General features: G+C 49.3%; 1 protein-coding gene across 2 annotated transcripts in view; it reads left to right on the forward strand.

The window, feature by feature from the left end:
- Positions 1-23254, forward strand: part of LOC119114333 (soluble guanylate cyclase gcy-35) — a 113982-nt gene that overhangs the window by 70337 nt on the left and 20391 nt on the right. For both annotated transcript variants that reach the window (XM_037238529.1, XM_037238530.1), the window contains exons 7-11: positions 3508-3622; positions 12178-12351; positions 15148-15350; positions 16386-16557; positions 18728-18891. In XM_037238529.1, the coding sequence (XP_037094424.1) occupies positions 3508-3622; positions 12178-12351; positions 15148-15350; positions 16386-16557; positions 18728-18891 (828 nt within the window). The remainder of the gene's footprint in view (positions 1-3507; positions 3623-12177; positions 12352-15147; positions 15351-16385; positions 16558-18727; positions 18892-23254) is intronic.

A 23254-nucleotide genomic window follows, 5' to 3' on the forward strand; every position in this document is an offset into this window, starting at 1 on the left:
ATCACACCGTCCTCTATTTGACTTCCGGTGGCAAGCTCCCTCTCTGTCATACTTCTTACGTGGTGATCGAACAGATCGTCTTTGATCAATTGATCGTGTTGTTGGTAACAGCGAAGCTTGCTACCAATAGCCGCCGTGCAACACTGAAACGCAAAACGGGTCCATGCGCGTGCAGCGAATTGTATTGAAAAATGACCTTTTATCTCAAAAGCCGCCGACACTTTGCCTGTTTTCACGTGGTGAGGTGCAGGGGCAGGTTTGAAATACAGAAAACGTGGATAAGATGGAAAATGTGCGGCATCGTGAGTGGCTTGAGAGAGAGTGGGAAAAATGTAATGATCTCGCATTGACCCTTCTTCTGGCGACTTTGGCAGCTCTGACCCTCTTGTCAGTTGAAAACATCGTCACCCGTGATATCTCTTTAGCGCAGGGTTGCAAAAGGCTTACTCGCGAAACACGTCGGATATATTTGCGAACAACGCTACGGCTCCAATATTCAATGAGTTTCAAGATGATTGGGAACGTGCCCTGCCCCTGTTGGCACCGCTCTTGGCCGTTCCCATAGCCTTGCGCTAGTTGGCGTCCTTTTTTGTATTTGCCTTCAATAAATCGGTTTCGTCAGTGGTTTCTGCCGAGCTAAAACCCGCAGCGCACAGATATTGTTAAAAGCCAACAGCCTACCGCCCGGTCACGCAGCGGTGATTGGCCCCCGGTGAGGCTGGGTGAATGTCAAATGTCAGACAACCGTAAATTTGGGCCGCATTCCTGCGGTACTGACAGCGTATTGTGTTAAACCTCTTAGTTCAGGGGGTGGAACACCCCTGTGCCTCTCCTCGCTTCCTTGGCTTCGTGCCTGTTCCTTTGCTGTTTTTTGGGGGCGAGCCGGCGGGCCGAGACCTGACGAGCGTCGGCATCGATACGGCCGCCGCTTCCCCTCCCCCCTCCCCCGCCTCCGGCGGTGGTCCAAAAGTGCCTAGTCACCACCCCGGCCAGCTTACGCCGCGAACGTGAGCGGAACCCCTCCCTCCAGACGGAGGGGGCAGGGGAATCACGAACGACCGCCGGAAATGATGAGGAGGTTGGCAAGCATGTCGAGGTTGAATGCCGACCAATCGTCTGAAAGTGGAGACAAGCGGTGACAGATTACGGGATGACGGGTCCATTTTAGGAACAGGATCAGAGCGCAATGGCGGCCGGATAAAAAAGACAACGAGCGACACACAAGTGACTATAAGGTCCCTGGAAACATGTCCAAAGCTTAGTCCTTGTTCTTGTTTACAGAGTAATTGATTGACGAAAATGAATGATGTGCTGTGTCCGATAAACACCAGTTCCTCTGCTAAGAGCGCTCTAAGCCTTTGATTATAGGTGCCCTTTGTTTTATATTTTCTTCGCAAAGGAGATTTTATGCTATTGATTGTACGTGCTTTAATTGTTAACATCATGTTCACCGCTCCTTCTGCTGTCAGAAATCTCACGGAACAGCATGCAACTGCGCGGAGGTATTCATATTCTGATGTATGACGCTCGGGAAGCGTCCGCGATGTACGCGATGTCCGCGATGTACGCCTGAAATAATTATCAGAATAGTCACATGGTGCCAAGCGAGCAGAGTACTAACGACCGCTTAGTATATAACTCGTCAAGACCCGTTATCAGAAGACTATCGTATCATATAAGTTACTTCGAATCTGTTCTTTGATTAAGATGAAAATATCGTTGTCAATTAACATTTCTAAATGGTCTGTCGGGGCTTGGGATCGTGTATTATTGCGCAGCGCGTTTGGTGAGTAACTTGGTGGATTGGCGTAAACAAGAGTGCTGTTATTTGGTTTTCTTAGAATAAAGAAACCTGACTGAGAAAATGAGTCGAACCTCAACGATTGAACGAACCCGAACGAAAACCTAACCTCTGAAGAGGAGAACCTACTAACTTCCAACAGGTGGCGGTTGTCTCCGACTGGGCCAGTGTTTAGACCAGAACTTTGCAGGATCGTTAGAGCGTCTCCAGACATCAAACGCATCAGGAAGGGTGGGGAGCAGCTTTTCACCTGTTCAACACAGCAAGAAACTTTGTTTTGTGATCTCAGCCCTATGAATTGTTAAGTTTCCCGACCCAAATCAATGACAGGATATCGGTCGGGAGCTCATGCTTTAAACATGCAATATGTACACGTTATATGTGCATGTTGCCTACATGTTACGCCTAACACAGCGTAGTCAGGGGGGGGGGGGCGTCACCCCGTGTAACCAGTGCGTAACCGGAGGAGGAGGGAAAATCTAAAGTTGGTTCAAAATCCGTTATGTAATTCATGGATGACCCCATTACCCATCATGCGCAAGATAATACACACCTTGCTTTTATTTTTCACGACGGGCCAACAACTGTCTTCCAACATTAGCTTGTAATCCCAGCAAATTAATACGACTTAATGACGATTTGTCGTTTCTGCACTATTTTAGCTGGCTCTGTTGCCCTGTGGTCTAAAGTGAAATGAGATTGTGATACTGAGAACCACTGGAAGGCGATCTTCATTTCTCATAGCCCATTTTAAAGTAAAAACTTACCAAAATATTGCAGTGGAAAAGTTAACGGCTGGCAAAAGGAAAGTACATCACACCCGAACCAAGAAATGCTCGTACTATGCATGACTATCGAGCGCTTTTCGGCTGACGCGATCCGTTCGGTGAGGGCGGCAGCACGTTAATCACGCCTGAATGGCAACACTACGTGAGCAGATTTAAAACCGAAGCGCACTTCCTTGCTTTCAACTTCGAGCTGACAGCAGAGTCGCTGCTTCGAAATCTAGACGCTAGATTTCGTGTTGGTTAAAGACAGAATATCGTAAATATGACAATGCCAAGCTGAAAAAGTTTTATTTTGGAAGCATTTGATATCTGACCTGGCATAGTGAATTAACTATTTACCTAACAGCAAACAACTTATCATCAATCGCGAGAAAAACAATATCATCAATCAGTCCGCGTAATGAAACCCGGCGAACGAATGAGGGCGAGAGCTGCGTCCTTCAGCCTTTTCCAAACTCCGCCCTGTGCTATGATGACGAGTACCCCTGCCTGTGGTTGACGATGGTGGGGCACCACCTGACCTGCGGTGTATCAGCCAAGGTGCTCGGTCCCCCCTCGCCTCAGTGTTAGCGCTTCGGATGACCGCTTCACCTGCTGGAGCGCTGGCCCGTCTCATACGAACTCGCCCGAAGAGCTGCTCCGCGCGCGTGCCTAGGGAACCCTCCGAGCCGCTGGTGAGGGGCGCCGTCATTAAAACTCCTCACATGCAAAGCCCGCCGCTCTATCTAGAGCATTCTTGAGACGAAGAGCGGCTCGCTAACTAGCGCCCGGCAGTGAGACGTCGACGATATGAAGCCGAGCGCTGCGATTGAAAAGCCGGTATTGATGTCGGTTTCGGATAAAGGACAGCATCTTTGTCGTCCAAACATCACGATGCCTTTGATGTCTGCGTGTAGTGACGAGCTTCCTCTGTTCCAGGTGCGTTACGGGGATGCGCGAAAAATTTTTACAATTTGGCCGTTCGGTTTGAAGTCATCTTTACGACGGAGGAAAAAATAAATGAAACAGACACCGTCCATCACGTCAGATTCAAGTAAGCTGTTCGCTTCTTTCCATGTGCTAATCAAACCCTTTGTTGTCGGTTATCTATACGTGGTGATTCAATCACACACTTGACTTAAAATTATTGTATATGGAAAATCTTTGTTATCCCTCTAATATCTTAATATCCACTCTTTCTTTCCTTCTGTTGCTTTTGTCCCCCCTTCCGTTCCTTTCTCGTTCCCTTGTTACTTTGCTGATGGCACACAAGCCATAATTATCAAAATACATGAAGTCGTATCAAACGCACTCCCATGTCTCAGTCACTGCCAACATCTTGACCAAACCAATCAGCTTCTGTTCATATACAAAGATGTGACCATATTGCATGAGGGCTCTAGGATATTTTTAGGGATGAAATATTTGATAAGACATTTGGGCATAATCCCTAAAAGTTCGAAGCTCATAAAATATTTTTGGAAAATTTCGAAAATGATCCAGCGCCAAGAAGAATCCAGATCCAGATCGGGGGAATCCAATCCCGCGATCTCCCTCGGGACCGCGGCTCATGCCCACCGCCAGCCCCCTGTCACTACCAGTCCTGTACCTGTCGAGGCATGTGAGCCGCCGGCAGCCCGGACAACACCTGCGCCCAACTCTGAGGGCTCGCTGGACGGTCGGCCGCCGGCTCAGCGGCGAGGGGACCCGTGGGCCCGCTCAGCGGCGAGGGGACCCGTGGGCCCGCACAGCGGCGAGGGGACCCGTGGGCCCGCTCAGTGGCGAGGAGCCCGATCCATGGACCCGCTCTGTGTTTGGTCGCCGGGCCCTGTGTATGCTCTGTCGGCGTAGAAACGGTCGGCATCGAGTTAGGGCCAAGCCTGAATGAATCTACCCATGACCTGGGTCACAAAAGAGTATTAGAGCTCACTGCTCACTGGCTGGTGACGCCAGCATATGACGTAGTCCTTTCAAGTCTAGCAAGAAAACGAAAGAGGAGGTATTGACGTTGCATATGTGGCCTTTGTGTCGACATAACCAAACTGCTTGATGTTTTGTAACGTGTCTATAACGTCTCACATGTCTCGGTGACCTCCAACAAGACAGTGTGAAATAGGCTGCCGGAGTTCGCGCACCTAGCTCAGAAACGAGAGAATTTGATGCCTTTAAGATAGCATAGACTTAAACTGCATGCAACTTCCTTGAAAATGGTTATCTCAGTTCAAAACCCAATACACATGTGGACCAAATAGCGTTCCGTTTTTGTGCACGGAGAACCGCAGAGACTCCGGACTCATGCGGACAAACGTGCGCAAAAGTATGCGGGCCACGATGCGACGAACGTGGTCCAGATCACGTTCATCCGTGCTCGCCCGTGGGAACGCCGGCCAGATGACATCACCTGGCGGTGGCCAGTACCCCTCGGGCGTCAGCGCCGGCCAGATGACGTCACCTGGCGGTGGCCAGTACCCCTCGGGCGTCAGCGCCGGCCAGATGACGTCACCTGGCGGTGGCCAGTACCCCTCGGACGTCAGCGCCGGCGCCCAAAGCACCAGATGACGTCACCTGGCGGTGGCCAGTACCCCTCGAGCGTCAGCGCCGGCTCCCAAGGCACCAAATGACGTCGCCTGGCAGTGGCCAGAACCCCCGGAGCGTCAGCGCCGGCGCCCAAGGCACCAAATGACGTCACCTGGCGGTGGCCAGTACCCCTTGGGAGTCAGCGCCGGCACCCAAGGCACCAAATGACGTCACCTGGCAGTGGCCAGTACCCCTCGGGCGTCAGCGCCGGCCAGATGACGCCACCTGGCAGTGGCCAGTACCCCCGGGGCGTCGCCGCCGGCGCCCAAGGCACCCCACTGGCTGCAGGTCAACACATGATGACCGGGCGGGACATATGCTCCCGCCCGCCGAAGAAACGACTGAGTGGTCCAAATTTGAGGGTATTGGTACAAGCATGATTACAAGGCTCCGTTATAGCTATTGGTATATCTTTAGAGAAGAAATATTGCTCTAGACACCAAACTATTCATCTTAAGCATGTATGCTTCCCAGTACATTATGGTGTAATTGCACCATGGGATGCTTTTATGACGTTGCGGTGCTGCGAACGCAGCCTGCAAAATTGCCACCGTGCGTATATTGAAACATTGGGTTAAGTACGCATGACCACCGGAAAACACACCACAGGCGTGGTGCATCCCATATAAAGCTACCGCTTACCCCAGTACGGGTGGATTACGGACTGCGCGCAGCAACGAAGTCATCCGCAGGTCACATCGGTGAAATAAGTCCATAAAATTATCGCTGGCTCTCAAAATGGAAAAGGACTTGGCTCGGGGCAGTAGTTTCGCAAAATTCATTGAGAGGAGGGGCTTATTAGCGAAAAATGACTCAGTCTAGCCCAGAAACACCAACAAGCACGTTCCTCTCCGGATTTGGGCCGCCTCTCTCCTCGAAGCTGTGGGGCAATTGGCAAATGGCGTGTCATTCCAGATAAGTGCTCTGATTTACGTACATTACAGGAGCGCAGCCAGACCTTTGACAACGGGTGCACGGGGGATAAGTGACTGGCTGAAACACACCAGCCGGCGTGCCTCCGACAGTGATCTGGCCTTGACGTTCATTACCTCGGCAGTCGTAGCACAACAAGGTGGCGTGCCTCCGACAGTGTTCTGGCGTTGACGTTCATTACCTCGGCAGTCGTAGCACAACAAGGTGGCGTGCCTCAGCCAGTGTTCTGGCATTGACGTTCATTTCCGTGACAGTCGTGGCACAGCAAGCAGGAGGCTACAGCGCAAATTTTCCTTTGCTAGCGATGTACTGTACTGTTTGCTGCGGGGCTCTCGTGATACAGTGACGTCACGGTCGACCGACTGACGAATGGACAGTATGTTTCAGTCCACTTAGTTTCAGCAGGCGAGCGTGCTAATCACCGCTGGCCGTGACGTCACACAGCGTGTTGCATCATACAATGGACAAGGTTAATTGGTTGCGGCCAATTCCGTCGTTAGCCGGCGCCAGATTTAGCAGTTTATTGACGTGGCTCGAGGCTGGGCGCCGAGACACGATGGTCTCAAGCAGGGCCCAGACAGCCCTGCGTTTTCCGCTGTTTTGCATCGTCTTAGATCTCCTCCGATTCCAAGCTTTTTGACATCGTCAAATGTTCGAGTTTGATGAGTTTCTCCACGGAGATATTTTGCCCTCCGCTGCATTTGTTTTAATATTTGTTTTCGCCTCCAGCAGGTTTTTGTTTGCTTCCAGAATTGTCTCGAAGTCTCGAATAATTGGATAAAGCTCTTTCGTTACGTTTCGCTTCGTCGCTAACATAACCATTTGCCTGTGGGTCAAGTCCCTATCCCTACGCTCCGTTATCAGGCTTACCATTTCCTCAGAATGAATCATAAGACCTCCCTGACTGGCGGCGAGCGCAGGTGGCGCCGGTCGGCCGGCGGGCCCATGTGACGCTCTTCACCGCCTGGTAGGCTGCTGTCTCGGACGTTCTTCTTCGTTCAACTCGTCCTGAGCTGCGCTGGGCGTTCGGTGCAGTCGAGCGGGCTCTTGCGCTTCCACAACCGCACTATGGCCGTCCACGACTGGTCCGGAGAGACCGGTGAACCGTCTGGTGTGCTGCTCAGACAGCCCTCCATGTGAGGTTTCGCGTAAGGCGGTCTTCTGATTTCCTTATCCTGTCCACTTCGCTTCATACTTGAAGTGGTGGGCCGAATACCAGCCCCGTTATTGACAAAGACTGGCAATCTGGTCAACGGCGCATGGCCGAGGACACCCTTGTACCGGGCAAGGCCAGTGGGTCAGGTCAAGAAGCACATTAACGGTTCAAGGAAAATAATCAAAATATTGACGTTGGTATTGCTACCTTTGCGATGTTACAGCATAAAGAAAGTATTGCGCAGGGGTGGTAAAACATGCCTACTTGGTGGATAAGATCATCGACAAAAATATGCATCTTCTACGAGGCTTGGTGCCAAAGAGGCTTTTGAAATACAATTTTGGTGACAGTCACGACAAAATAATACAGCGTACTCAGCAAAAGCTGACATGGGGTCTCCATACATACATATATGCCTCCATGGTAATACATTCCGTCACACAACACACGTTAAGCTTTCTGTTAAGACTCTTTACTGTACATTGGGGCGCCATGATGTCTTTTTTAGGTTTCATCGCAACCCGATGGCAAGAATATCGTATGATTTTTAGTTGCTTGCTCGACTCGGCGACAGATCTGCGATAAATGGAGATGCTTCCTATGGCCAGACCGGTCGGCCGATTCACTGTTATTACCAGCCGACTGTCAGGGTCCCAAACTTGACAAGGTAAAATACTGAACAAGATCTAAATATGCCCATTCATTTGGCCGCAAGGCCATGTTTCGATCATTGCGATGCGACTGATATGAAGTGGGCGGTGACTTTCAATGCAAGGCGACTTTGCAAGCAGCATCCGCATTGCAGTGTCAGAAGTATCCCCCTAGGGTTTGAGTTTTGGGCCTTGTTTACTTCCGATTCGGTTTCCTTTGCCGCGATTCGGTATTCTGCCCTCGGCAACGAGAGGCATTGACAGTTCAGGGCAAGTCGGCAAGATAATTCGAACGAGGTAGAAACTGGCCTGTGATTATCCAAACTGCCTTTTCAAGGCACAGAGAAGTTTTATAAACCAGGGGTATGCCTAGTTTTCTGTTCAGTTCAGAGCTCCAACCCTCCCCCATAATTTGTGGAGAAGTGTGCCGATCTGGGAGACATCCATAGGTTTCTGGTAGACGGCATAATGGTTCACATCTCCCCAGGCCATCTTCAAAGGACATGACCCTGCTTGAATTGCAACTATTTCATCGGTGTTTTTTTATCATTTAAACAATTATTCACAATTCAACCTTTTGCCATTATCAGACTTGGTTGCTGAAGTCAATATGATGTCCAGTGATGTGACCACTGCGAGGGCAGTGGGAAGTGTGGAATGAGGTGTAGCAAATGCAGGCAGTGAACACGGAGGGATGGGGGTACAGGCTCCACTGCTATCTTCCCTTCACCAGGAGTTGTACTTCAAAAAGCAGGCTTTTTGAGTTATTGGGGTCCAACTGTCTTATGAGTTTAGTGAAAGATTGACATATAGTTATTTTTTAGGACAGCTTTCGCTATTTGCAAACGCTGTCCTCATAGACGAATCTATAGTGGAAATCAATGTAGTTGCAGTCTGTCTGGTGGTGGCACAATGACGGGAGAGTCTATTACTTTACATGATTAGAGGAGAGGGGAAAGGTAGAAACCCATGGGTCATGATCTATAACTAAAGCTCAGAGAAGATCCGTTTTGTGACAAAGTTGGCTTTCTTCTCATATCCTTTTGGTAATCTTCCAGTTAGATGTGTTGTGTATGGGGGGGGGGGGGGGGGGAACCAGCGTTGAGCGGGGCCCAATCCAACACGAGAGTTGGGCAAGACCCCAGTAATGTATTTAAATTAACACTCTTGCATTATGCATGACAATTCTGGCAGTTTAAGTTATATTTCCATGCTAAGCAGGCATGCAAAGGACAATTTCGGCATGCTGATCCAATTTCTACCAATGTTTGGATGTTGGTAATGATGTGTCATTCTGCTGTAGCAGTTGATTTTTCATTATCTGGGATGCAGATTTTTACACCAGCATACACCAAATGAATAAAGGATGACAACCAACAATTTTAAGCCTTTACCCCCACTCGCCCGTTTTCATACCGCGGAGTAATAGGGGGCGATCACATACCGTTTGACGCTGAGAAAGGTGGATACTCGCAGACAAATCTAACAGTTAATTATCTTAAGCGAGATATCGCGACGCAATGAATCCTCATGTTGTTAACTGACCCCAGAAAATTTGGTTATTTTAGTCTTGCGTGTTCATATATACGGAACCATACAGCGTAGAGATCTTAAACATAACTAGACGCATTCCTTGTTTGATTATTATATATTTTAACTGCAAGTTATCGGCAAAATGGTATGCTGTTTTACGTTTTTTGAGCCTTTGTGTGCAATGCAGAGCTTTGTTAATGTAAAATTGTCAGCCCTCTGTTCGCAGTTCGTAAAATCGTCACTTGCCGCCCGCCGCCCCCGCCAGTCTTGGTTCGTTCTGCAGTGCTCGTAAAAACCCGTCGCTACTCGGAAACCAGAATGGCTCGGGAGAAGTTTTTGGTGTCAACACACGTGCAATGGATGCCCCAGAGGCTACCAAAGATTTAAGCGTGACTACACAATATGCAATACTGGTATCCTCGTAAAACCTTAGCGAGAGTGAGCGTCGCATGGTCTCCCTCCTCCCCGATGTGGGGTCAACAAGATTGTCTGAAAAGGCCAGATTAACAAGACTGAAAGGAACTGAACAGGCGGTAGTTTATGGAATGATTTATTTGCGGCATTACTATCACGCGGGAATAATTGTTCGGACTATCATCCTCGTCTGGCGTGCTGGTGTGCTGTTCGGACTATCATCCTCGTCTGGTGTGCTGGTGTGCTGTCCGGACTATCATCCTCGTCTGGTGTGCTGGTGTGCTGTTCGGACTATCATCCTCGTCTGGTGTGCTGGGGTGCTGTTCGGACTATCATCCTCATCTGGTGTGCTGGTGTGCACACAACGTTTCGGCCAGATATCTCTCCGTTAGCTCAGTCGTTCCAGGTTATATCAGTTAGTGGAGCAGTGGACTCGCAATCAGTAGTCCCTAGCTCGAATTCCAGAGATAAGAGGAGATCATTTTGATTTTGACGCGTGAATGGCCGAAAACCCGACATCGTTCAGCTCTTCTAAGGACTGCATAACGACGACGGTCGGAGAGTTAACTAGCCGAAACGTTGTGTACATACTAGCACACACGAAGACGAGGACGAAGGTCCGAACAAGTATTCCATCCGAGAAAGAACGACGCCACTCACCCATACGTGCATCACAGCATGCAGCAGGCCAAGCATGCCCAGAATGGACCAGATATAGAGAGAGAGAGAGAGAGAGAGAGAGAGAGAGAGAGAGAGAGAGAGAGAGAGAGAGAGAGAGAGAGAGAGAGAGAGAGAGAGAGAGAGAGAGAGAGAGAGAGAGAGAGAGAGAGAGAGAGAGAGAGAGAGAGAGAGAGAGAGAGAGAGAGAGAGAGAGAGAGAGAGAGAGAGAGAGAGAGAGAGAGAGAGAGAGAGAGAGAGAGAGAGAGAGAGAGAGAGAGAGAGAGAGAGAGAGAGAGAGAGAGAGAGAGAGAGAGAGAGAGAGAGAGAGAGAGAGAGAGAGAGAGAGAGAGAGAGAGAGAGAGAGAGAGAGAGAGAGAGAGAGAGAGAGAGAGAGAGAGAGAGAGAGAGAGAGAGAGGAGAGAGAGAGAAGAGAGAGAGAGAGAGAGAGAGAGAGAGAGAGAGAGAGAGAGAGAGAGAGAGAGAGAGCAGAGAGAGAGAGAGAGAGAGAGAGAGAGAGAGAGAGGAGAGAGAGAGAGAGAGAGAGAGAGAGAGAGAAGAGAGAGAGAGAGAGAGAGAGAGGAGAGAGAGGAGAGAGAGAGAGAGACCATATATACCATAGGCGTTCCAGCTGCTAGCTTTTCAAAGGGGTCAAATTTGGGCAACCGCAGTGGATGTAAACTCTACATCGACTGAACAACGTAGGCAAAACTGTTGCATCATGTTGAAGTTACCCTATCAGCCAAATACTGGTCGACACGCTGGACGCCATTGTAATGGACAAACAATGCTGGACACGAATGTCGTCGACCGAGAAGCGGTCATCATTGTGAAATCCCACCGTCGAATGCTGGCCACGGTGCCCCAAACCTAAACATCTCGAATAGGGAAAATTGTGCGGGTTGATGGATGAAGGTAGCCCAGTTTACTTTAGCCAGTATGCTCCCAAATATGTGTGTCTTGTGTCACTCCCGTCACAATCACCGGAAACATGAATAATGATCACTTCCTTCTTTCCCTTATAAAGACATTTCTAAAATTGTTTAAAAGGCCGGGCATTTTCATCGCCAGGCACCAATCTGTGTTAGGTACTATAGCATCCGCCGGTTTCAGACAACTGGAGCGCAGTTTTCCGATGAAAACTAAGAAATAACCGAAATTTAAGGTCCTCAGGTGAACCAAAGTTGCTGTTCAAATTGTAAAAAGTATATGTGGAAGGCCTTGGCATGGGCTCATTTGATACATTTTCTGGTAGGTCGCACCGCATCGGACTGGATTGGATTGAACAATCCAGGAAAAACGGATTAGGATGCGGACTAGATTTAAATCCGGGTCCAAATCCGGATCCTGATTCGGAGCCGGATTTGGAGCTGGACTAGACTGTACAGGCTCCTCAAAATTCAATCCGTGAAGTATTACAATTAAAACCCTGTATTGTAAATGTGACAATGATGAGCCGCATTACTTTGAATGCAGTTTTGTTGTTTCCTAATTTTCATTGTGACGCGTCGTCAATACTATCACTGATGGCATTTCGTAACTGATTGATGGTAACAGTGATGGTCAGTATCGACGACGCGCTTTTGACAATATTTTTCAGTGCCATTGTTGCTGTTCTCGTACGAATTGTCTTATTTATTGTCATATATGTAATTATGGATGAGTTGTAATTTTGCTCCCCGCCGGCAGGGTGACCCAGCTGGGTCGGCTCGATTCACCGTCACTGGCCCTGGCCGAAACGGAGCGCGTCACCAGCCCGGCCTCGGTCGAAGTGGCGCCCTCCTCGCTGGCACCGCCCAACGTCAACTTCATCAGCACGGCCGAGTTCTCCGCCATCCACCCCTACCACTTCATCTTCGATAAGTAAGCGACACCCCCAGCAATCCATTCCTACCGTTTCATTTTCGACAAGTAAGTAACACTCTCAGCCATCCACCTCCACCACGTCATCTTAAACAAGTTAGCAGCATCATCAGTCTTCCAGTCATATCACTTTATTTTCGGCAAGTAAGCGACGCTCAAAGCCATTCACTTCTGCCAATTTCATTTCGACAAATAGACAACCGCATCAACCGCCATTTCCTCTGACGTCATATTCCACAAGTTACCCATATTCCCAAGCCATTCAGTATCTATTCAGTCCAGTACCGAAGTCCATTTTTGACAACTACGCGACGCCTGCCGTCACCCTTGTTAGGCTGTTCGCCAAGATAGATAGGCCAAGTCCCAGGAGTTGAAATTGTAGACGCGAAAGTCGAAAATGACGTCATTATGGTATGACATCGAATCGGGCAGCTGTAGGTCATGCGTTAAGGGGTTATGTGGTCATGGAATGCAACAAAAAATAGCTCAGCTTACGCGTGTTAACTAATAAGCAGCATTTCTTTAAAAAATGAGCTATTGACGCGCCACCCGTTTTTAAGAACTAGAAAGTGTTCGAGGTTTAGAAATTAACCAGGGTCATCCGCACCCTCAGGACCCTTTATGCACAACCTGCGGACTAAAAATGTCTACAGGTTGACATTAACGTTGTGGATTCGATTTGTAGTAACATCTTTCATCATAAAAATGTTACCTAAATAAGTCCTTTGACAGAGCTGTAATGAAGTAGTTCAATATATTCTATGGAAGCCCACATTCGTCAACTAATCTCGCCGAGAGCAAGGGAAAATGAGAAGGTCCAACGAATCTATGTAGACTGTTTCACGGGCTTGTTGACGCCAACTACTTCTTGGCTGCCTAGCTGACGAGCAGCAACGTCTTGCGTAGATCTCATCTTGTGTTGATTAAGCGTTGGATTGAGTCTACCTGCATTCACCCGTACTAATTCATATTCAGTGAGTGAAAGATGTCACCGTCCATACACCTTTACCACTTCGTCTCCGTCGAGATGCGTCATACGTTCCAGCAGAATGGATCATTTCCACAAATAGTAAGATTGCACAAAATTGTATGTGTCGAGAATGTCATTGCATTTTTGTACCAATGTTGAATTCCGACAGCTGTATATTGTGTTCATTTACCTGGTTGGTTGAAGTGCACCTGCGGAAACGAAAGCTGTTTTTCCATGTGACTTTAGCTGCAGCAAATTCAACTCACAATGAACGTGTCACGTTAAAAACGCCGCCTTCTTCGCAATGAACGCTTTATGAGACATGTCTCGCGCACCCACTTCACCTACTTGTTATGCTTGCTTATATTGTCGTTTCCACGGGGTTCAAGCTTCAGCACTCCATAAGCTCTAGGAAGGACGGGCAATGGAACACGACTAATGCTGCCAGGTGTGGTCGCAGTTAAACGATGCTGCCAATTCGAGTTTTTCTTTTTTGCCATAAGACAGCTGATGGCATTCGACATTGTGTGTATTTAATACGTTGCCATCAAGCCGAAGGGCTCCGAGTGAATTTTCTACTGGCACGAGCACATGGAAACCAGCACGATAGAAAGGAAAACATTCTAGCTTGCTCGGGAAAGTGGGTGAGTCATGCACCTCCTCAGCCTACCTGGTTCGGGGCTAATACACTCACGAGCAATTCCGTATGATGTGCTCACGCCAAACTCCGGTCATTTTGCATGCTGCACTAAGGTGAGAAACTAGGTCACTGCAGCCCGATGGGAGCGGATGAAAGCCCAGCACAAAAACGCCTCAAGGCACACGGAGTTCAAGCCCGTCCTTTGTCCGCTGCCCCGCCCTGCAGCTTTCGTGCCCGCGGCGGGCCAGCGGGTCGTCACCTCCAGGTCCGAGTCGCCGTACTCGATCGGGCAGCGCGTCGACGCAATCCGGCCGACGACAATTCGATAAAGGTCGCCGGCGGCGGCCGACCCTCCGACCGGGCGGCAAAGGATGGCGCCTCGCGGCACCACGGACGCCGCCGTTATGAAATGGCTGCTGCCGTCAGCTGCCGGCGTCAGCTGCCGGCGTCGGACAGCGGCCAGCGCCGCTTGGCGCGTGAACGACGCCTCGCATGGGGAGCAGCGACGGCGCCAGGCGCGCAGAACCCCGGCCGCCTACCGAGCGGAGTCTGGTCCATTGGAAAGACGGCGGGCCGGTGGAAAAGTGCTATGGAAGTGCTGCCATAAATTTGAAAACAAGGCATGACAATACAATTTTAGCGTGGATGGAACTCCTGGTTCATTTCAGTGAGTGGTACACCCACGAACATGCTTTCGGACCTTTTCATGCGACCTGAAGGCTACGTTGAAGTTCGGTCTGTGTGCACGCAAAATTTCTCATATGGATGGGCATAGGCGAAGCTAGTAAGGGGTTCTAGGTAACCGGTATGTAAAAAGTGGTCTATTTTGTTTTGACAGCATCGATGGTTCCTGATTTAAAGTAAGACTATCAGCGTCATTAGTTTTCACGGAGTTCCAGACTCGCTGTTTTCGGTAACATGGATCTCTCTCTCTCTCTCTCTCTCTCTCTCTCTCGCTCTCCCTCTGCGTTGGAGTGCCTTATCTGATCCTCTTTCGCAGTTCTCGAGTGCCCTGGTCTACTGTCTTCGGCTGCGATCAGCGGCTCGACCAAACCCCGTTCGCTGTTGTCAGATGTCGATTGCGCCCTCGTCGCCGCTGCTGGCAGGCACCTGAGCCTGAAGCAGCACGGGTGCCGCTTCTGGCAGGAATCTGAGCTTGAAACAGCGCGGGTGCCGCTGCTGACAGGAACCTGAGCGTGAAACAGTACGGGTTCGGCATCGGCGTGTTGTGCCCGAGCGTCCGATCGTTCCCGGCTGTGAACGACTTGATGGACCTCGTCTGGCCGTACACCACGCTCAGCTACGAGAACGTCGAACGCTTCAAGAACCTGGTGTTCCAGTTCGCCGTCACCAACGGCACCAAAAAGACTGAGGGCACCGTTCTGCGAGGTCAGAGTTGTGGGAGTGGGGTGGGTGGGAAGGGTAGACGGTGTATGGAGGGGAGAAGATGGCTGGAAGGGGAGCGGGACAGCAGATCAATACGATGATGTGGTGTGGTGTATGGCCAGATATGAGATGGTGACGAACATACAGTTGTGACGTCACGGATATGCATTGTAAGACTATAGTTTGAGTGAATGTAATTGTTTTACAGTGAGAGAACGGTAGGCGTTGAGGGAAACAGGCATAAATCACGAGAAAGATGCCTCCGCATTTCGAGTATGCGACCCTGTGTTTTATTGTGCAAGTTTTCCAGCTTAGAAAACGTCCTTAGACATGAAGCTTGCTTTATTAAATATTGCTATAATCTTCAACGAAGCCCATATATCGTGTTAACCGGCTTGAACTGATCATTACTGCACCGTTCATGTGCTTTCCTAAATGGCTCATTGACGGCAACATTTGTGGTAGAATATCGTTTTGAGGATCACCTGAGGATAGCTCGGCGCTAAAATTTCCAATTCCTCACGATCATCTGAGAGCAGCCCGCGTTAGAGGGTTCAACACCACGCGATAACTTTAGGGTGGCCTGGTACTTAAGGTTTCAACTCCTGGCGATCAGCTGGGGCGGGGGGGGGAAGCCTTCACAAAAATATGACTCCTCTGAATCAGCTAAGGCTAGACGCTGGCGGTAGCTAGCTCTAGCTTCGTTCCGATGCGCTATGGACGTCCAGGGCGATGAATGTACCCAGAGCTTCCAGCAGGTAAGTAGAGCTTCCATAACTTTAAGCTGCCTCGCACATGTCAACGTTACTGAAATTCGGCACATAGACTGGGTGTCTGTGATACACGCAAGGAAATTGACAGCTATCTTCATCCGTACCCAATGGTTTTAAAACGTAATGCTTTTATGTGTCAAACGTAGTCATGCCCTTCGATCATAGCGGTTTATTGCGGCATGTTTGGCTGACTCCGACTAACATAAAGTATTTAGAGCAAAAGTATGAGAATGTGCAGTTCCATAGAACTATAGTCTGTCCCCAGGCGAGCTGGTATTCCTGGTGAATGATCTGGTGCTCTTCTTGGGGAACCCGATGGTTAACAGTCTAAAGGAGCTGGCCGACCGTTCACTGAAGATCTCCGACATCCCGCGCTCCGACTCAACTCGAGAACTGATCCTGCTGAAGCATCAGCGGAGTACAGAGTTTGACCTCATGTAAGCGAGCTGACTGTAACTCTGCCTTCCCAGCGGGACAGGACCGTGCAGGGGTTGACGTTGACTCTGCCCACCCAGCAGGACAGGACCGTGCAGGGGTTGACGTTGACTCTGTCCACCCAGCAGGACAGGACCGCGCGGGGTTGACCTTGACCCTGCCCACCCAGCAGGACAGGACCGTGCAGGGGTTGACGTTGACTCTGTCCACCCAGCAGGACAGGACCGCGCGGGGTTGACCTTGACTCTGCCCATCAACAGGACAGGCCTTTGCCTGGGGGCACTGAACGATATGTGTCCTCGCAAGAGGGACACACGACATTCGTTTACTGTTGTCGATACAGCTGGTGTGTGTTTCGCATGCTTGGGTTCGATGTAGATTGCCCCCAACGTAAAGTGTGTACAGTTTGCACGAAGCAATCTATGTGTTTTTCGATATGACATGATCAGCCCATCAAGCGACCCCGATGATTGAAGCAGTTCATTTTCTAAGCTTGGGAGGCGAGTGTTTCGGGAAACTCGTACCTCGTTGGAGCTTGAAGATCGGGTCATTAATTATCGGTCTCTTTGCTTATTCTTCGTCCGGCAGGCGGCCCAGCCGGTTCTATGCCTTACTTGCGTCATCGCTCTCAGCAGGTGCTGATTTGGCAAACGTCCAATGCTTCTTCGAAATGACCCTGAAGTAAAAGAGGCTGAAATAAGGATGTCTGGTTTATCTCGCAGCGATGTGATGATTATCCGCTAGTAGTTGCATGTCATGCTCAACATGGGAACAGGGCGATTTCCACATGTTTTGCCAAAAACTTAGGCCATACCAAACCATGACAATGGACTTAAATTAGTAGGCTTTTCCATAGAAATATATGTCCAATATCCAAGGTTCTATAGAAACGCTAATCAAACTGCTTGGGCATTTACAACATTAGACGGACCGCATACGAAATGTTTGCCTTCTGTAGTGTCTTCACTTATAGAACCGTGCTATGTTGTTGTGCCAAGCACGGATAATATCAACCAAAATGATCACATCCAATACCATTCTTGATTTGCTATCTGCACAGCAGGGACCACTATATACGAGCATGAAAAAGACGTAATCGACGCCGCAAACACCGAATTTGAGTCCAGCTGTATGTGGAAATTATATCAGCTCAGGCGCCGTATTGATTTGCCTCTGGGTGGAGACACCTCACTCACCTCTGGCTAGGATCTGCCAGATTTAATCTGAGTCTTCATCGTTTAAAGGAGCATGACGCTCACACTTCCGTTTTAATCACAGTTTCAATTGGCTTCAGCTTCCAGCGCTGTTCTAATTAGCCTCAGATCTAGTACGCAATTGGCGTAGTATTTAGTGGGCAATTGGCGTAGTATTCACCCTCACCATTGAATTGGAGTTCAGGTCCTGTTTTTATGAGCTTTTGGTTCAGAACCGCCGTTTAGGCAATCTTCAGCATTCAATACTGTTTGATACCTGGCTTAAGCGCATGTTCTATAAGTGTCTGGCATTCAACGCTGTTTGATACCTAGCTTAAGTGCATGTTCTATAAGCGTCTGGCGTTCAACACTGCTCGACACCTAGCTTAAGTGCATGTTCTGTAAGCGCCTGGCATTCAACGCAGCTCGATACACAGCTTATGTGCATATTCCATAAGCGTCCAAACCATTTCCAGAAGCCTCAAATCATTTATTCACGTCGTGGCGGTGGCGTTTCTTCTGGTCTGAGTGATATCCGAGCTGCGCCACGTTATCTGTTTACACTGCTCTCACATTCGGCACAGGTCGGCGCATTCTGTTGCTGCATTCGTGGTCCGTCAAATTCCTTTGGGATTCTGTTCCTGACTGACTTTCTGTGGAGCCTGTTCTGTCCTGGACGACTGAACCCGCACCAGGCCTGTTCTGTTGTCGGTGACGAACATATGCTCAGTCGTAAGTGGCCAGCCGCTACTGAACCCTGTCAAACATTTTCACTACCGCCGCTCAAGACCATGACTCGGGCTCTCCGTATCTTCAATGCAGTCTTCGCCGACTCTGCCTCTGAATCTTTCGACGAATATCACCACAAATCGGTCACTAACTTTCGCTCTGCAGCCGACAACACTCGTGACTTTGTCGCTGATGGAGGCTCTACGTCACATTCGGCCGTGGCTGACTCTGGCTCTGATTCCAACTGAAGGCAGCGGCTGGAGGCGACAACGGCCGAGCTGAAGCGGACGGCCGCCGCGCTGGAGCGGGAGAAGGAGAAGACGGACCGGCTGCTGCACAGCATGCTGCCGCCCGAGGTGGCGCACAAGCTGAAGGGCGGCAGTCACGTGCAGGAGGCGTTCGAGAGCGCCACAAGTGAGCCGAGAGCGGCGCCGGCGCCGCCTGTCTGACACCAGGCTCGCTTTCAGACGGCTCACTGGCAGCTGCCAGTCTCCAGTGGACCGTCCTGGGGACCATCCGGCCGTCCCACAGCTGTGGCGCACACGGAACCCGGCATTTGGCAGGGCTCTGTTCACATGCCTACCTCAACAGCAATACTGCGCTTTTCGTGATGGTTATGCTGACCTCAAGGGTGGAAGTTTTGTTTGTGGGCGTTGGGCAGCTCCGCGAGTGTCGGACATGTTCGTAGGATGACTGAGCAGATGACAACGGGAAGGAATAGTCAGTCTTTTCTGCTAATGCTGCATAAAGACGTGGAGAGCTGCATAAAAGCATTGAAATTTGTCTACCCCATCCTGTCATTAAGTTTTAGCATATATATATATATAAATAAATATATATATATATATATATATATATACATACGTGCGTGTGCGTGTGTGCGTGTGTGTGTGTCTGTGCGTGTTTGCGTGCGTGCGTGCTAGCATTAGAGTATAACGGATGAGATATTATGCTAGGAGTTAGGTTCTTTAGCGTCTAGAACACCGTACTTTTATGTTATCGTCCTCTACTCTGCGAGTGGCGTGCACAAAAGTGCAAGAAGCGCCATCAAAAACGTTTGCAAACTTTTTTATAAGACAAACCTTCTGTTTTCTGGCTGTATTTGGGTCCCAGTCGATATCCATGGCAATGCAGATTCGGAGAGTGATTTCCCTTCCACGTTGTAGTAGCTTACCAATCACCCACCGCGTTCTTTGTTCCGTAAAAGTGACCTTTGGTAACAACTTTGTGACCGTTGGTGGCAGTAATGAGAGACTGTAATTTGCATTATTAATAAAACCCTTTTCCCTCAAATAAAGCTCAACAGTCCATTTGATGTGAATGCGTATTCATAAGGCACCGAAGCTTGAAGGACCAGTCCGCTAGAAGACTTTATTAGCAACTTGATGCACTTAACATGCATTTTCCGTGGAAAAGTGAATCAAGATAAAAGTGTTTTCCTTGCGGCGCGTTTTTTGCTGGCATTGTCGTCATTTTCTGCGGATGAACTCTTGCGTCAGCCATGATTTAGCCTAATTAACAGCAGTGTGCTGCCGCGGGACCGAAAAACAGGCACAAGATGTCGAAGAACGCAGGCGGCGTGCCGGAGATGGAAGGATAAGTCAGTTAAGGAGAGCGGGAGCGAGTAAAGGGACAGATGATCCAGTTGCCGAAAAGCACAGCAAGAATGCTGGGGACAAAAATTATAAGCTGCATTTATGCCATCACTACACAGCCTCGATAATCGCCTTTAAAGTTTTGGCATTATGCTTGTGATGAACACGGGACAGGCGGTCTATATCTTATTCGACACCCAGACATTGGGACGGTTTATTACACGATGAGCATCTTTGCAGGCCCCTAATTCGTTTGTTTTTTTGGCCTGGTGTGATAAGTCCTATCTGATGACTTCCGAACAAAAGTTCAAACAATTTTTAGGACTTGGCTCGCTTGGCAGCATTAACCTTATCCCAAAGGCTACGTTCTGGATTGGTGAGCCAGCAACCAAAATTAAAAAAAATAAGCTTATTGGCCCGTCACGATGTTTATAATCTACGTGTTCTTCCTTTTGCCCCCGGCAAATGGCTTTTTTCCGGCAAAAAACTCCTTGTCTCCGCCAAATTTCACCGTGTTGAGAGTTGTTTTTATCTCCAATCACAGACAGAGGGCAGAGACAGAGAACAATTTACAGATAGATAAGGGATCTGAGTGTGCAAGCATTTTAGGAAAATGCTTTCTTTTAGGTGGGCACGTGAACCGAATTCACCGTCTTTTGTACGGTTTCATTTATTTTACTTGCGATCGCAACGGTCTTTGAAGTTGAGCTGCTCAGAATGAAATCCCAAGAATCTTCACAAATATGACGAACGCCTATAGATCAAAACAATCCCCCCCATCTCAGTTGCTCTTGTTTACGCCACTCATAGTTGAGAGGGTACAATGTGATATCCTTTCGACGTTTAAGAGCACCTGTGTGCTCATTTTCCGTTTTCTATTTTGCTTATGTTTCTAGCTATGCACAGACGCCTCACCACAGTTGTAGGTTCCCCGCAATCTCTGCCTGAAGCGTATTGAAGACCCAGTCGGATGTGAGCTGCTGGCCGAACAAAGTTTTCACTGGGCAGGATGTCGTGGTTTATGAGGGGGATTTGGCGGTTGGTGGCGAGGATTTTTGCTGCAAGTTAACATGTTAAAATATGCCCTGCTTCCAATCACACTGTCATGCCGCTGGCTGAGTGGCGCTGCTGGCTTCGGGAGGCGTGCAGTGACTGCCGCAGTCACAGAGGTCTGACAGCTGACGCGCCTGATCCGGCTCCGCAGCTTGCTCTCCGACAGGTTCTTAGAACTGTCAAAGATCGACGTCTCTCTCCAGATGGATTTTGTGCAGATGATTCCAACATTACTGATCCAAAAGTCCGAACGTCTATGCGGGAGTTGGTACACAGGTTTAGGCCAGAAGTTCGCAGGCCAGAGCACATGCTCCGCAGCAGACTTCTGCTCGGTGGCTCTCAGTCAAGATTGAAAGAAGAGAGAGAGAGAAGAGAGAGAGAGAGAAGAGAGAGAGTGAGAGAGAGAGAGCGAGAGAGCAGAGAGAGAGAGAATCTGAGAGAGATCCGAGATACGAGAGAGGAAGAGAGAAGAGAGAAGATAAGAGCATTGTAGAGAGAGATAGAGAGAGAGAGAAGAGATGAGAGAAGAGGAGCAAGAGAAGAGAGAACGAGAAAGGGTGAGGGAGAGAAAGAGAGCGAGAGACAGAGAGAGGGAGAGAGAAACCCCTGCAAACACACAAGAAACGCATACAAACGCATACAGACAGACACACATCAATTTTTCCAGCCAGTTTGACACCACGGAAAGGTAAAAACATCGAATCACCCTAATGCCATTGGGTGACTTAAAAGGTCCAAAGTGATGACACGACCTAAGCTGTTTTTTAAGTCAGGCATTTTTTCTCTGCTGAGGATGTCTTCAAGAACTTGTTGACGGTGTTTGTTTGGACATGATTTGAGAATCAGCGTGTTTTCTGTCAGGTCAGAGCGTAGCAGTTTTTGGTTTGGATTTCGCACATTGTTGGTCCGGCGCTCCCACCTGCAGGTACAAATTCATGCGTCGTAATAGGGATGTTGTGACCATTCCAATGTAAGTTGTGTCGCGGAGCCGGCAGTCTCCGTAGGGCATATGAGTTCATTCACTACATTGGTGCACTTTATTTGGTTTCGGTCCGCTGTCAGGTTAGACCAAAACTAATGTATTTTGTACAAGGACGGCCCTAATCCACGTGTTGATGGAAATATCTGATGCGGTCCAATCCGGTCTGCGGATGGATCCACAATCCGTGGATTGATCCAGTCCGTGACGTGTTGTATGCCGCGGCCCGTGGATTGATCCACAATCCGTGGATTGATCCAGTCCGTGACGTGTTGTATGCTGCGGACTCTGCAGCCCGACACTCCAGCGCGTCAGCAGCAGGAGCCGCCGCGGAAGCCCACCAGAGCCGGCGCGCGAGCGGTTGGTCGGCTTCTTCCACGGCTCCGCGCTGCGTTTGAGCACATCCCCTCAGGCTTATAGGCTGCTGGAATGTGTAATTTGAGATGGGACCTATGTGGCGAATTTTTGCGTCGACTCAGACCACGACGGCTGCCGACACGTCGCAGCCATACGACGCCCAGCTTCATCGGTACAGCCGCGTGCGATGTTAAGTCTCTATGCCTGCAGTCCTCGTGCTACGAATGGGCGGAAGCGCTGTTGCCGTTGGCAGAACGTCCGTGAATTCCCAGATTCTCCGTGACTTTCCGGGTTTTGCAATTATCAGCATTCGCACTGACGCGCGGACATCGGCGCGTTTGAAAGTTTGAAAGTAATCATACGCAAACATGTCATTGCTCTCCAGCGGTATAAGATTAATCAATGCCTCCAAACGGTTCCACATTGACCACCTGCATGGCTTCCCTTTTGGTATGTGAGCCAATTAAAATATATGCCCAGGCAATGATAACATTAACACGCGCCCGGGTGGCCGGCTAGATACCCTTCGCTCGGGTGGGCGGTCAGTTTGACCCCTCTGAGATCTCGGGAACTAAGAAAGCCAGAGACACCAAATTTGCAGGGTTTCTTGACTTGTACGTGAACTCATTTAAGTCAACGTTTGAGCTTCCTAGGTCATGACCTTTAGGTCAAATAAGGTCAAACAAGGTAAAATTCTAGGTTGGTCACCAAAGTGCGCCCAGAACCTAGGAAACTGTTTCCAAGCAAAATGTCAAAAGCCCATTTGAGATCAGTGACCTTGTTTGACGTTTTG

This window comes from Pollicipes pollicipes, unplaced genomic scaffold, assembly GCF_011947565.3.
Source record: "Pollicipes pollicipes isolate AB1234 unplaced genomic scaffold, Ppol_2.1 Scaffold_7262;HRSCAF=8765_pilon_pilon_pilon, whole genome shotgun sequence".
Taxonomy (NCBI): domain Eukaryota; kingdom Metazoa; phylum Arthropoda; class Thecostraca; order Pollicipedomorpha; family Pollicipedidae; genus Pollicipes; species Pollicipes pollicipes.